Here is a 12,070-nt window from a genome sequence, read left to right on the forward strand (position 1 = left end):
CGCCGACCAGGCAAATACATCAGCATTGGCTCGGAGGAATTCCACTAACCTGAGCCGAGCTTCCGAGTCGAGGTTGGCACCGACCCGGACCATACGGTCCGGGCGACCCTCTTCAAGGGGAACTTCGATCACACCCTCGGCCGGCTCCCCGTGCCGCAAAGCCACCTCGTCTCTGGCGTCAAGGGACTCGACGCTTAGGGCCTCCACGGGCTTCTTCCCTTTGAGAGTTGCTAGGAAACATTGCCGTGCGGTTGGTTGGTCACCTCGGACCTCTCCAATCCCGGCCGCCGTGGGGAACCGCATTAGCAAATGGTATGTAGAGACTACCGCGCGAAGGGCGTTCAGTCCAGGTCGTCCGAGGATAGCGTTGTAGGCCGAGGGAACACGGACGACCAAGAACCCGAGCCGCACCGTGGCTTCTGCGGGTGCAACGCCCGCAGTCACAGGCAGCTCAACGACACCTTCGGCCGAGATAGCGTCTCCAGTGAATCCTATGAGGGGGGTGGATGTTTTGTGCAACACTTGCCGGGACAAGCTCATCTTTTGGAAGGCCTCGTAAAACAAAATATCAGCTGAGCTTCCACTATCCACAAGAACACGCCTTACATCATAGTTCGCCATAGTGAGGGAGATCACCATGGCATCATCATGGGGGGTCTGAACCCCCTTTACATCCTCATCACAAAAAGTGATTACATTTCCGACCCGCTGCCTCTTCGCGTCAGCCACCCCTGATGCTTCCACCGAGCCCCCTGCGTTCCTCACGGGCCGAGAGCAGCCCCCAGTGATGGTGTGGATCACGCCCGCGACGGGTCGATTCTGCTCCCGAGGCTCCTGAGGGGCCGGGTCGGCCGGGCGCGGGTCTGCGGGGGGACGTCGGTCGTTTACATATCGACCGAGACGCCCTCGGCGGATGAGAGCCTCGATCTCGTCCCGAAGCTGGAAGCAGTCTTCGGTGTCGTGGCCGTGGTCTCGGTGGTACTCACAGTACGCTCGAGAGGGCCTCCTCCAAGGGATTTTCTTCATCTGCCTCGGGACCGGGAGGTTCTCCCGCCCCTTGACCTCCATAAGGATCTGGGCCCGGGGGGCCAGGAGTGGGGTGTACCGGTTGAAGCGTCGGTGCGGAGAACGAGGGCGTGGGGCGCCGTGGTTCCTCGCCGGTGACGGGCTTCTGCGCCGATGTTGAGGCGTCGGGCTCCTCCTCTGGGGTGCCTCTTTTCGCCTTTTCTTCCCGAGCTTTAGAGGGGCCTCGGCGGCCTCCTTGTTCCGGTGGGCGGCTGCCTCCTCGGCGTCTGCATACTGGTTCGCCCGAGACAACAGCTCCGGGAAGCTCCGCGGCAGGCGTTTGTCCAGGGAGAAGGTGAGTCTGCCCTTCCGGAAGCCACGCTTCAGGGCTGAGAGAGCCACCTCCTGGCTCAGGTTCCGGACCTCCAATGTAGCCTTGTTGAAGCGGGTAAGGTAATCCCGCAGGCTTTCTCCCTCGTTTTGCCGGACATCAAAGAGGGAGTCGGAAACCAATCGCCGCCGGCTACTGACGGCGAAATGGCTGATGAAGAGGCGAGTGAACTGGTCAAAGGACTGGATAGAGTCAGCCTCCAGGCCGGCGAACCACGCCCTGGCTGGGCCACGGAGGGTCGCCGGGAAGGCCTTGCAGAGGAGGGGATCTGATGCTCCATGGAGGAGCATAAGAGTCCTGAAACTCTCCACGTGGTCCCGCGGGTCCGCCGCCCCGTCATAGGGCTCGATCGCCGGCATTTTGAATCCCGGCGGATTTGGGGTCCGCAGGATCCTCGAGGCAAGCGCCGGTTGGGAGGAGATCTCCAAGTCGGCGAAGAGATCTTTGGAGTGGCCCTTCAGGACCTGGAGTTGTCTGTGGAGATCGTCCACCCGCCGGTCCAGGGAGCGCGACCGGTGGGTGGGAGACAAGGAGCGGCGCGAGGGGGACCGACTGGAGTGCGGGCCCCTCGAGGACTGGGGGGTCGGAGAACGCGCCCGGGTCCGCCTCTCGTACCCCGCGCAGCTTCGATGAGAAGGTCCTGGCAGAATGGACCGTGCTCGAGAACCTTCCTCGCGTTGGCGCTCCTCCCCATGGGAGAGGAAGGAGCGCGGGTTGAGGAAGACAGGTGAGCGCTCGGGGGGCAGCGGCTCCTGGGCCCGCTGTGGCGCTCGAGACATCACACCCTGCAGGTTCTGCACTACCTCCGCGAGGGTGCGAACCTGCTGGGCTAACTGGTCGAACTGAGCGGCTTCGACCATCTGAATGGGGGGTGGAATGGTGGAGTGTTGCTGAAAATGTGTTGGAGACGCAGCGGCCTCCCGACCGGAGGCGCGAGAGGCCCCGCGACCGGAGGCATTGGAAGCTCCACGACCACCTCGCCGTGCCATTACGATCGCTCTGAGATCAGTCCCTTCCTCTAGCGCCAACTGTTGCTGGTGGTCCAAACCGAGAACGATTGACACAGCGGTGTGAACGGGGTTCCGTCTGAGTTGTCTTGGTTGGTGTTGGTTACGCTCCACCTTCTACCGGGAAACCTGCAAGCAAGCCTCGCACCACCACTGGGGTAGTGGGGGCCCTCCGACGACCAAGTCAGAGGAGATTGGAGGAGGAGGAGAAATGATAATCGCAAGCAAGAGAGTGCTCTGGAAGATATTGCTTACCCCCCCTTCTCCCCCCAGCCGCATATATACCTGGCTGGGGGGTCTCTGAGGGGGGTTTGTCATCGTGGGCGCGGCGGAGTGGCCACTGACATGGCCGTTACAGGACGTCGTGGAGCAGCGCTGGGTACGGCCATGACAGGGCGTAGTGGAGTTCCGCTTTGTACGGCTGATACAGGAGATCGTGGAACAGCATCGGATACAGCCGTTGCAGGGAGTAGTGGAGCAGGAGGCCTCGGCGTGCCTCTGGGAAGCAGCCTGTCGTTATCAAGAGATCTCCGACTCGGGGTCGGAGTGCTGGATCAGGGGGCAGCCGACCCGGGGTCGGGCTGCGGTGCTGAGGATATCCGACTTGGGGTCGGATTGCTAGATTAAGGGGCAGCCGACTCGGGGTCGGGCCGTGAAGCCGAAGATGTCCGACTCGGGGCCGGACTGCTGGATCGAAGGGCAGCCGACTCGAGGTCGGGCTGTGGAGCCGAAGATGTCCGACTCGGAGTCGGATTGCTGGATCAAAGGACAGCCGTAGTCTTCATGGGCGCGCGTATCGGTCACGTGGAGCATGGCGGCTTAGTTCCCCCGTAACAAAAACTAAATAGTGTAACTAATGTGAGCAGTTAAGAGGAGCCACTTATAAATATCATGTTATAACAATAGCACGGATCTTTTATGATCATCGGAATAATAAAATTTTTATCGTTATTTACTGGTTGAATTTTATATTTATCTTAAGAATCCTATAGCTTAGTTTGCAATCTAGTCACCACCACCGTTACTTCATTTGCATAAATAGGATCCTTATAGCGAAAGTTTTTGAAGATTCAAGATGGTAGAACCCACAATTTCTTTAGTCTTTAAGGCGAGAACCAACAGCAATACTTCCCATGTACCATGCTTCCACCTACCTCCATGAATATATTAACTATCCATCATAATTATTGCGTTATCTCAAATAAAGCACTGACTGGCCGGCTTTGTTCACCGCTACTGCATGGAGGCAAGCTGAAAAAACTCATGTCCTTTGGATTTGTATTAGGGGCACGCGCCAAGCGGCCCACGAAGGAGACGTTGAACTGGACGAGCCTCCGGAGGTAGAGGTCAGGGATCTCGCCGGAGAGCCAGTTGCGGTCGAGGTACAGCGTCCTGAGGCGCGTGAGGGTGTCGAACGCAGGCGAGATCCCGCCGGTGAAGTCGTTGCTGGCGAGGTTGAGAAGGAAGAGCTTTCCGAGGGAGAACAAGCCGGCGGGGATCCTGCCGCAGAAACGGTTCCCATAGGAATAGACGCTCCGGATCTCCATGCAGCCGGCGAGGTCCGGCGGGAGGGGGCTGGAGAGGGCGTTGAAGCGGAGGCTGACCGACCGAAGCGCCGTGAGGTTGCCGAGGGCAATTGGCCCATGAGGCCGGAGCCCGGGAGAAGGAGCACGGTGACGCGGCCGCCGTCGCACTTCACGCCCAGCCACGAGCACGGAGTCGCCGCCGCGTTCCACGGCAGCGCCGCCTGTCCTTCATGTTCACTTCTTGGCCTTTTCTCCTCCTAATTTGCAGGGAGTCCGGTCCCGTTGCGCGTTGGAGACCGACTCTCTAATGTTCCGCTCTCAGTCTGCCCTTATCAACGCCGTCCATTTCGTGGACCCTCCCGTCCGGTTTGTCTAGGATGTGACGTGGCAACGGATAGCGAAATGATGGAAGACGGTGGCTCGTGGCGGCGTTCCAGTGGAAAGCGCGGTTGACGGCGTCGGGTTAGGGGGCGGCGGGAAAATGTCGCCAATTGGTTCAACGACCTCAGGACACGCGGACTCGCTGGGAAAAGATCCTGACCCAATTAACTCCACTACACTTTAAACCGATGAATTGTCCCAAGCAAGCAATTCTTTGGGGAATCTTAATTTGGATCCTAACGTTATATGCCATTAATAAACAACTCAGCAATAGAGCGTTGGAGGGTAACACCCCTTGCTTCATCCAGTCCATGATCAGTGGCGGCATGGCCTTTCAGGCTAAGTACATATTCAAAAAAGCTAATGGGGCCGTGGACTGGATGACCTTGAACATAGCTAGTCACTTCGGGGGTCCCCAGTGGGTTGGGAAGAAAAAGTTGCATAGAACGCTTTGTGATTTGTTATTTTCTGATCTTTTTGAATATATTCGTACTAGAACTGTATAAATCATCTAGGACCTAAATTTGGAGGTCACAAATTTGCACAACCCGGCCATGCCTAACATTTATCCAACAAACAAAGATACAGTTAAATAAAACCTTTGTCATCAATGGCTGATATTGGACGATACTAACCAGAAAAATTATATTCCGAAGAAAAAATCTGGTGCAGGTTTGAATTGGGCTAATGGCCATTAATTTCGTTATGGTGTCAAATAAAAGTATAACAAGGGAAATGGAAACAAGCTCTAGATCCTAGAGATGCAGGATAAAGGGGAGAAAGCGAAAAAAAAACTTGAAAGAGAGGCTTCCTCACCCCCAGTTGGAACAAACACATAAAATAGTTGTACTACAACAACAACACCACAGCCTTCACTTGCTTCTAATCATGTGTAATGCTTGGACCTCCATAATGCCATTCAGTGAATCCGCTATCACTATTTTGCCATTCCTCAAGTCCTCCTCTAAGAGACATTCTTGGATCGCTGTCGCCATCCTCGTCACAGCTGCTGGGTTTCCACTGTTCCACCAAGGAAGCCAGCTTGTTTACGACATGGCTCATGTCTGGCCTTTGAGAAGGCTCGCGGGCTGTACAGTATCGTGCAAGTTCTGCTACTTCCCATAGGCTTATTAGATCTTCTTCATCAAGATCGAGAGTTGGATCTGGAGATGACTTCAAAAAGTTTTTCTTGTCGAGGATATTTCTTCGGAAGACATGCACCAGATTGGTGTCTTCATCAGGGCGGGTGTCATCGAGCACCCTCTCTCCAGTAGTTAGTTCCATTAATATAACTCCAAACGCATAAACATCAATCTTGGTTGTCACTTTTCCTGTGACTGCAAGAAAACCATCATGTAAACCCATCATGATATTATTCATGGCATGTAATTGCAGATGATCAACATGGTCAAAATACATAAATAGCAGCGACAATGTCATGACTTAAACCACGAAATAAAGCCTACTATACCAACTAGAATAGAATGGTCTCTCTTCGCATCATGCAAGCCAGAGACGTAAGTATGTATATGCACGTTAGGTGAGCATGCGAATGGGTGATGCAGTTTACATGAAACAAGTTTGAATTCAAGGGACTCAGAACTGCATTGACTAGTTATCCAGAGCAACCAAGTAAGTGTTTGAATCAATCTCTTGAGTATAATTAGTACAGGATTTAGAAGTTTTAGATGAGTTGAAGGATATATATAGTCATGCTTGGGAGTTGATATATTGATTATAAAGTATTTCTAAAGTCAGTTCTAGCCTATTCTTTAATTTCAGGGTGATGAGTTTTGGGCAGTAAACTTTGAGAACAATCATGCCTACTTGGTCAAACTACAGTGCCCTGAAACTGCTACAGAAGAACAGAAAACAAGAAGACACACATATATTAATTTGTTTAGTATCTATAAGATCTTACAGCAATAAAATACTAAAGCAGAAAACATGGATAAGATTATTATGTTCCTTCAGATTGAGAGAAACATACTGTTAATTATTCTATAATGATGTTACCACTTATCAAAATAACGTTGATTGCGTTCATTTGCCAATTCCTTTAGAAAATTTTCCAGGTCGTTTTGTTGGCTTGATGCGACAACTCTGAACTCTAGGCGCAAACTTATGGGATTACATACAAGACAAATATTTGTAGGACATGGATGAAGCTAAATAGGGAAGAGTATAGTGACATGAAAGAAGAGCATATCACAAGCAACACATCAAAAACTTCAATAAATCTACTTATGAGGATCAATAACAAGAAGGGTATAAAAAATGATGATCAAAATTTTACTACAACGTACGTAATCCTACACTTTTTTTTCCTTCCAAGGAGATCGTTAACAAACTCCATGGTTACTGGAATGCCAAATCTTTCAAACCCGAGAACAAGGCACAAAGAGAACAAGAACTGCAGCATTTTTTACTCAATGTGGTCTTATGATAATAATTATTGATTTGTTAGAGCTGGTTAGTAGCTCAATTCTAGGATGCCTACATTGAGATGTAGTCTATGCAAATTAAAGTGGTTCACAAGATTGGAGAGACTGATGCTGTCAAAACAAAACTAACTAGTTGTTGAGTCAAGAAGCAACTTCTATAAGTCTCCCTGTATTTAATCCAGTGTGCAGGAAACAACAGAAAGCAAAGAACCAGCAAATTTTGCTGGAACAGATAGAATGCATTCAAACACTATCTTATGGAATTAAGGATCAAAAACAAAATACTTACTCGCATACTCGGGCGCGAGATATCCGAACGTGCCGGCCAGCCGAGTCATCATCGACTTCTGCCTGTCTACTGCAAGCTTAACCAATCCAAAATCTGAAACCTTAGCTCGCTTGTCATTGTCCAGTAGTATATTGGAGGGCTTCAGGTCCCTATGGATGAAGCTCTCCTGGGCCATGCTGTGAAGGTATTCCACCCCTCTAGCCACATCCAGAGCTATAACCAGCCGCTGCTTCCAAGTAAGAGGAGAGAACCCAGTCTCACTATGATCAAACAAGTGCTGCTCCAAGGTACCCCCCGGCATGTATTCATAGATCAATAGCTTCTCATCACCATCGTCGCAGTAACCTAGAAGGGCAACCAAGTGCCTGTGCCTTACTTTCTGCAGCACATCAATCTCTGCTCTGAACTCTTCATTCCCCTTCTTACCCATTAAGCCAGCCCTGTTCCTCTTCACAGCGATCGCCGTCGCATTCAGCTGCCCTTTGTAGACATCTCCGAATCCACCCCTTCCTATAATGTTGTCTTCGCTAAAATCTTTTGTGGCGCTACGAACGGCCTGTATCGGCATGTACATGCCTTGCGGGTCGACTGTACTCCCAGTGCTGCTTTGAGTGTGCCCTCCATTCCAGCCTCCATCTTTTGAATTCATTCCCATCATTCCTATCTTCACCAATTCTGGCTCATCCTGAAGGTTTTGTGAGGAGACCCTCCCAAATTTCTTGTGCTTCCTTCGATGATTAATATAGTAAAACAAAGCAGCTGCCGAGCACCCTATAACAAATAAGACAGCTATAACTATCCCTGCAATTTTAGCAGAATCTCCTCCGGAAGAACCCAGTTCTTTGCCGATATTGGGGTTGCCATCTACGTTCAGCACCACGCCCTGGGGGAATTTCGGTATTTTTCCTGTTAGGTTGTTGTTGGCGACGTCGACAAGCGTCAGTTTTTGCAGCTTGGTCAAGCTATCAGGTATGCGGCCGGAAAGACTGTTGTTGCTCAGAAGCAGCTTCTGCAAGGAGGCGAAGTCGGCAATGGCGGGAGAGATGGACCCTGGATAATGCCGGTTTGCGAAGTTGAGGACCACGATTTCCTGGCCAGAGCAGGTCACGCCTTGCCAACTTTTACAGGGGTCGTTCCCCTCCCAGGATTCTGCGAGGTCCGCCGGGTAGCCGAAGCCCGCCGCGACTTCTAGCAGCTTCGTCACTCTCGGGTCGCACTGCTCCGTCGCGCCGCCGACGCAGAATTTGTTGCCCGTTTCGACGTCGGCCTTCACTCCGCCGGCGAACTTAGGGACGGGCCCCTGGAGCTTGTTGTTTGATAAGGTGACAAGCTTGAGAGTGGTAGCCGAGGTCAGGGACGAGGGGACGACTCCTGTGAGTGCGTTGTCTCGTGCATTGAACTCGCTCAAGGAGGCGAGCTTCGAGAGATCCGGGATGGGCCCTGTGAACCCATTTGACTGCAGCCAGACTACAGACAGCTGGGTCATCCATGCGATCACGTCGATGCTCCCGGTAAGCTGGAAGCCATCCAGCTGATTGTTGAGTACGAGAGACTGGATGTTGGATCCCTTGAAGGACGCCGGAATCTCGCCTTTCATGGTGTTGTAGGAAAGTGACAGCATCTGCAATTTGGGCATCTTGCCGAAGAAATCCGGGATGTTGCCGGTGACGCCGGCCTTGGAGGCGGAGAATCGCACGAGATTCTCACACCTGGAGACGTCATCCGGAATGGACCACGGCTTGAACGGGTTCCTGTCGAGCGTCACGAATTGGAGCCTCGTGAGGCCGGAGAAGAAATCGGCAGGCATGGCGGTGAAGGCATTGCCGTCGATGTCGACGCTCTCGAGGCTGGCGAGATTGGCGAGGGAGGGGAGATCACCTCTGATCTGGTTTCCCTGGAGCTGGAGGGATTTTAGGGAGGATAGCTTGGAGATGGAGCCTGAGAGCCCGCCGGAGACCCCCTTGGACTTGAGGTTGATTCCGACGACGCTCCCGCCTTCGCAGCTGACCCCGGGCCAGCTGCATGGATCGCCATTGGTGGACTTCCAGTCGGGGACGTTCAGGCTCTTGGCGATATCCTGCATGGCTTCGCCGTCATTGGAGAGAGAGGGAGAAGGGAAGAGAAAGAGGAGGAGGAGCAGAGGGAATGGAGAGGGGCTCTTTTCGTTCCCCATTGTGAAGGCATGGGGAGGGGGAGGGGGAGAGAGAGAGAGAGGAAATAATGGCTTCGCTCGTGGTATGTTTTCGTGGATGGAAGATCGGAGAGAAGACCAAAGAACGGCGGGTGAGGCGGAGAGATGGGCGGACCTTCTCTCATCTGAAATACGTACCATGCATGATGATGTACGGCTGCTAGGATTCCTGCAACAGGTGGGTAAAGTTTTTTTTTTTTTTTTATGTGAAAACGGTAATATCATATATAACGTGTACGGATACCGCCACAAAAGTCAAAAAGCAAAACATCACGAAGAGCACTCGGCAACTCCACCTCTCCCATCCAAAGATGGTCTCCAGAGTAGTTGGCAACAAAGGACACCACCCTCTTCACATGGACCTCTACTTCGGTCACAGACGTTTGAGATCATGTCCTCTTCAGATGGATCTTTGATAGCTCGGGATACCTGGGGTTTCCTCTCTACTCAGGCAGCTCCTCAGATGGTGTTCTTCACCTGGAAACCTCCACCTTCGAGTTTCCTCAAGGTCAATTTCGACGGATCGGTACTAGATGGAGGCGCGCAAGGTGGTGCGGGCTTTGTGATACGGGACCCGCACTCCAGGATGGTGGCAGTAGGTGGCTGCCAATTGTTCGGGCACGTCGATTCCAAGGGTAGAGCTACGAGAGGCCTCGGCCGGTCTTCGACATGCGAGGACGATTCAGCCACAGTTATCGGATGGATCCAGGAGAGGCTGAGGGGTGTGAGCACAGACCACCCCTTGGTTCGGAATATAGGGATGATACGAGGGATGGGGTGGCCGTCGAGGCCAAATATATATTTAGAGAAGCCAATGGGGCGGCCGACTGGGTGGCTACCTTTGCGGCTCACTACTCAGGGTACACCCTCTAGGCGGAGGAGGGGGAGTTGCCATTGGCACTCCGCGAGTTAGTGTTTTTGAAATTTATTGAGTGTATTCGTACACTAATTGTATGAAAACCCGTTTTCAGCAAAAAACAAAAAACAAAAACAAAGGACGCCACCCAATCCACGGGCTCTATTGGCCTCTCTAAACACATGCTTCGCCTAAAGCACCATTCCATCACTAACTATGGCCCAAATATCTCTCAGTAGTGGATAGTAATCGCCGACCCTCCTCCCCCCGAAACCTGCAGAATCCATCCGCTGACTATCGCAGAATCGTTCTCCAGAAAGACCACTCTCCCCTACAAGGCACGCCGAACGTAGTACAATCCAGACCAGACTGCTCTCAACTCCGCTCCTGGCATCGAGGTGTCGAACAACTGGCAGCCCCAGCTGCGAAAACCCAAGTTTATTCAGACATACTCAAATCGTCAGAAAAGATCAATTTACGATTACAAACTCAGCTTGTAATCGCTATAAGCCGCTAAATTTTTACCATCTTTCGACCTTCTATAGCTTGTTTAAGAAATTAGGCATGATGGCTTCCAGGAACACGGAAATATTTGTAAATAAAGATCTGCCTTTGCTGCTGCTCCTGCTGTTGCTTGAGCCCTTTTGTTGTCCCTTCTCTTGTGATGGGTTTGAAGTTGCAATTTTCCTGTGTGACTGAGAGGCAGAGTTAAAATCAATCGATGGTTCTTTGTGCCACTTGCTGGTATTCTGTACGCTTTGCCAGAAGCAGGTGACTACAAGTAGAGAAATCAAAGATCACGTAGCCAACTTGCCCCTGCTAAAAGATTTGATGCTGCATGATGGAGCATGGTCAGATTCGACGAACTCACAACTGACATAGTAACCGGGATACGCTACAACTTCTTAATATAATTAGGCCAATTCGACTCTAACCGCCCTAATAGTTGGGCCGAGCCAACTAAAAGCAATTGACCTCCTAGATCACACGTCGCTTGAGGCGCCAAATCAAGTCTCGCAGCTCAATCAAATAGCCATTTAGTTTGATAGTCATCTTAGGCCGCCCAAAGCCCTCTTACCTCGGCCAATGGCCCTCTATTGCTTCGAATGTAGGCGCGATTCTTTCACTACAACAAGAATTAAAGCCTATAATAATGATCCCAGATGGTTATAACACGACTTTGGATGGTTATGGCATGATCCTATGCAGTTGCAGCACGTTCCTTAACAATTACTTCATGACCTCGGATAGTTGGAGCAGGACCCAAGGAACCCCAAATTCCATAGCTATAGATAGACGCAAAACCTCCACATGAAAGGTGCAAGACTCTCACCTCTCCGATGCTGCTATTGGATTTCTTCTCCTTCTCCTGCATCATAAAACTCTCTCTGACATAACCATCGAAGGGTCTGACCGGAGCTAGGCGCCCATGAAGGTTTATGTGAGAATTCGTGTGGGCATGTATTTAGTCCCAAATCAGCTATGCATTGAGTAAACCTTAGATACTTATACATGATCGAAAAATCCAAATATACGTTCTAGCTAGCCTTTTTAGGTGAGGTTTTGGGTTGTGACATTACACCTGATAAATAACCTATAAATATTGCTAACAACATATAAATGGAATAAAGTTTGTTGGTAATGGCAATAAACCCCTTGGCAATCATGCAGAGGAGAGAGAGAGTGAGGGAGATTTTAATTGGCATAACCTTAGTTAGTCCCTAGAGAAAAAAAAAGCCCGGCATTCAAAGCTTGGTGAAAGGCATTACTTTCCCCTGATTGGGGTGATTCTTGGGCTCTTTTTTTAGGTCTAGCGGTTCCGAATGTTATCGCTCATGACCCAATGGGGACTTCTTCAGATTGACTTGTGACTCTTGGGCCTCTCCAGACGGCCTTCGAAGCTTCCAAGGTTGGAGGGGGAATGTGGAGGGATTTCTTCACTTTCAGACTCGCTGGAGGAGTCTCCCAATGTGATCATCC

At 51.2% G+C, this 12,070-nt stretch overlaps 1 protein-coding gene across 1 annotated transcript; it reads right to left on the reverse strand.

The window, feature by feature from the left end:
• Positions 1-5,093: 5,093 nt before the first annotated feature.
• On the reverse strand, positions 5,094-9,216 carry LOC108511658 (receptor-like kinase TMK4). The gene is made up of 2 exons (XM_017845235.3): positions 7,044-9,216; positions 5,094-5,647 (listed from the first exon to the last, which is right to left on the reverse strand). Exons 1-2 carry the CDS (start codon positions 9,214-9,216, stop codon positions 5,193-5,195), a joined length of 2,628 nt encoding a protein of 875 aa, XP_017700724.2. The 3' UTR covers positions 5,094-5,192.
• Positions 9,217-12,070: the final 2,854 nt, after the last annotated feature.

Source organism: Phoenix dactylifera, unplaced genomic scaffold (assembly GCF_009389715.1).
Source record: "Phoenix dactylifera cultivar Barhee BC4 unplaced genomic scaffold, palm_55x_up_171113_PBpolish2nd_filt_p 000261F, whole genome shotgun sequence".
Lineage (NCBI taxonomy): Eukaryota > Viridiplantae > Streptophyta > Magnoliopsida > Arecales > Arecaceae > Phoenix > Phoenix dactylifera.

What these genes read in the sequence shown, in the direction of transcription:
- LOC108511658 (XM_017845235.3), bottom strand. Translation starts at nt 9,216, where the DNA reads ATGGGGAACGAAAAGAGCCCCTCTCCATTCCCTCTGCTCCTCCTCCTC. An exon ending in TCTCGCGCCCGAGTATGCGA is followed by an intron (nt 5,648 to 7,043) that starts GTAAGTATTTTG and finishes GTTTTCTTGCAG; the next exon opens with TCACAGGAAAAGTGACAACC.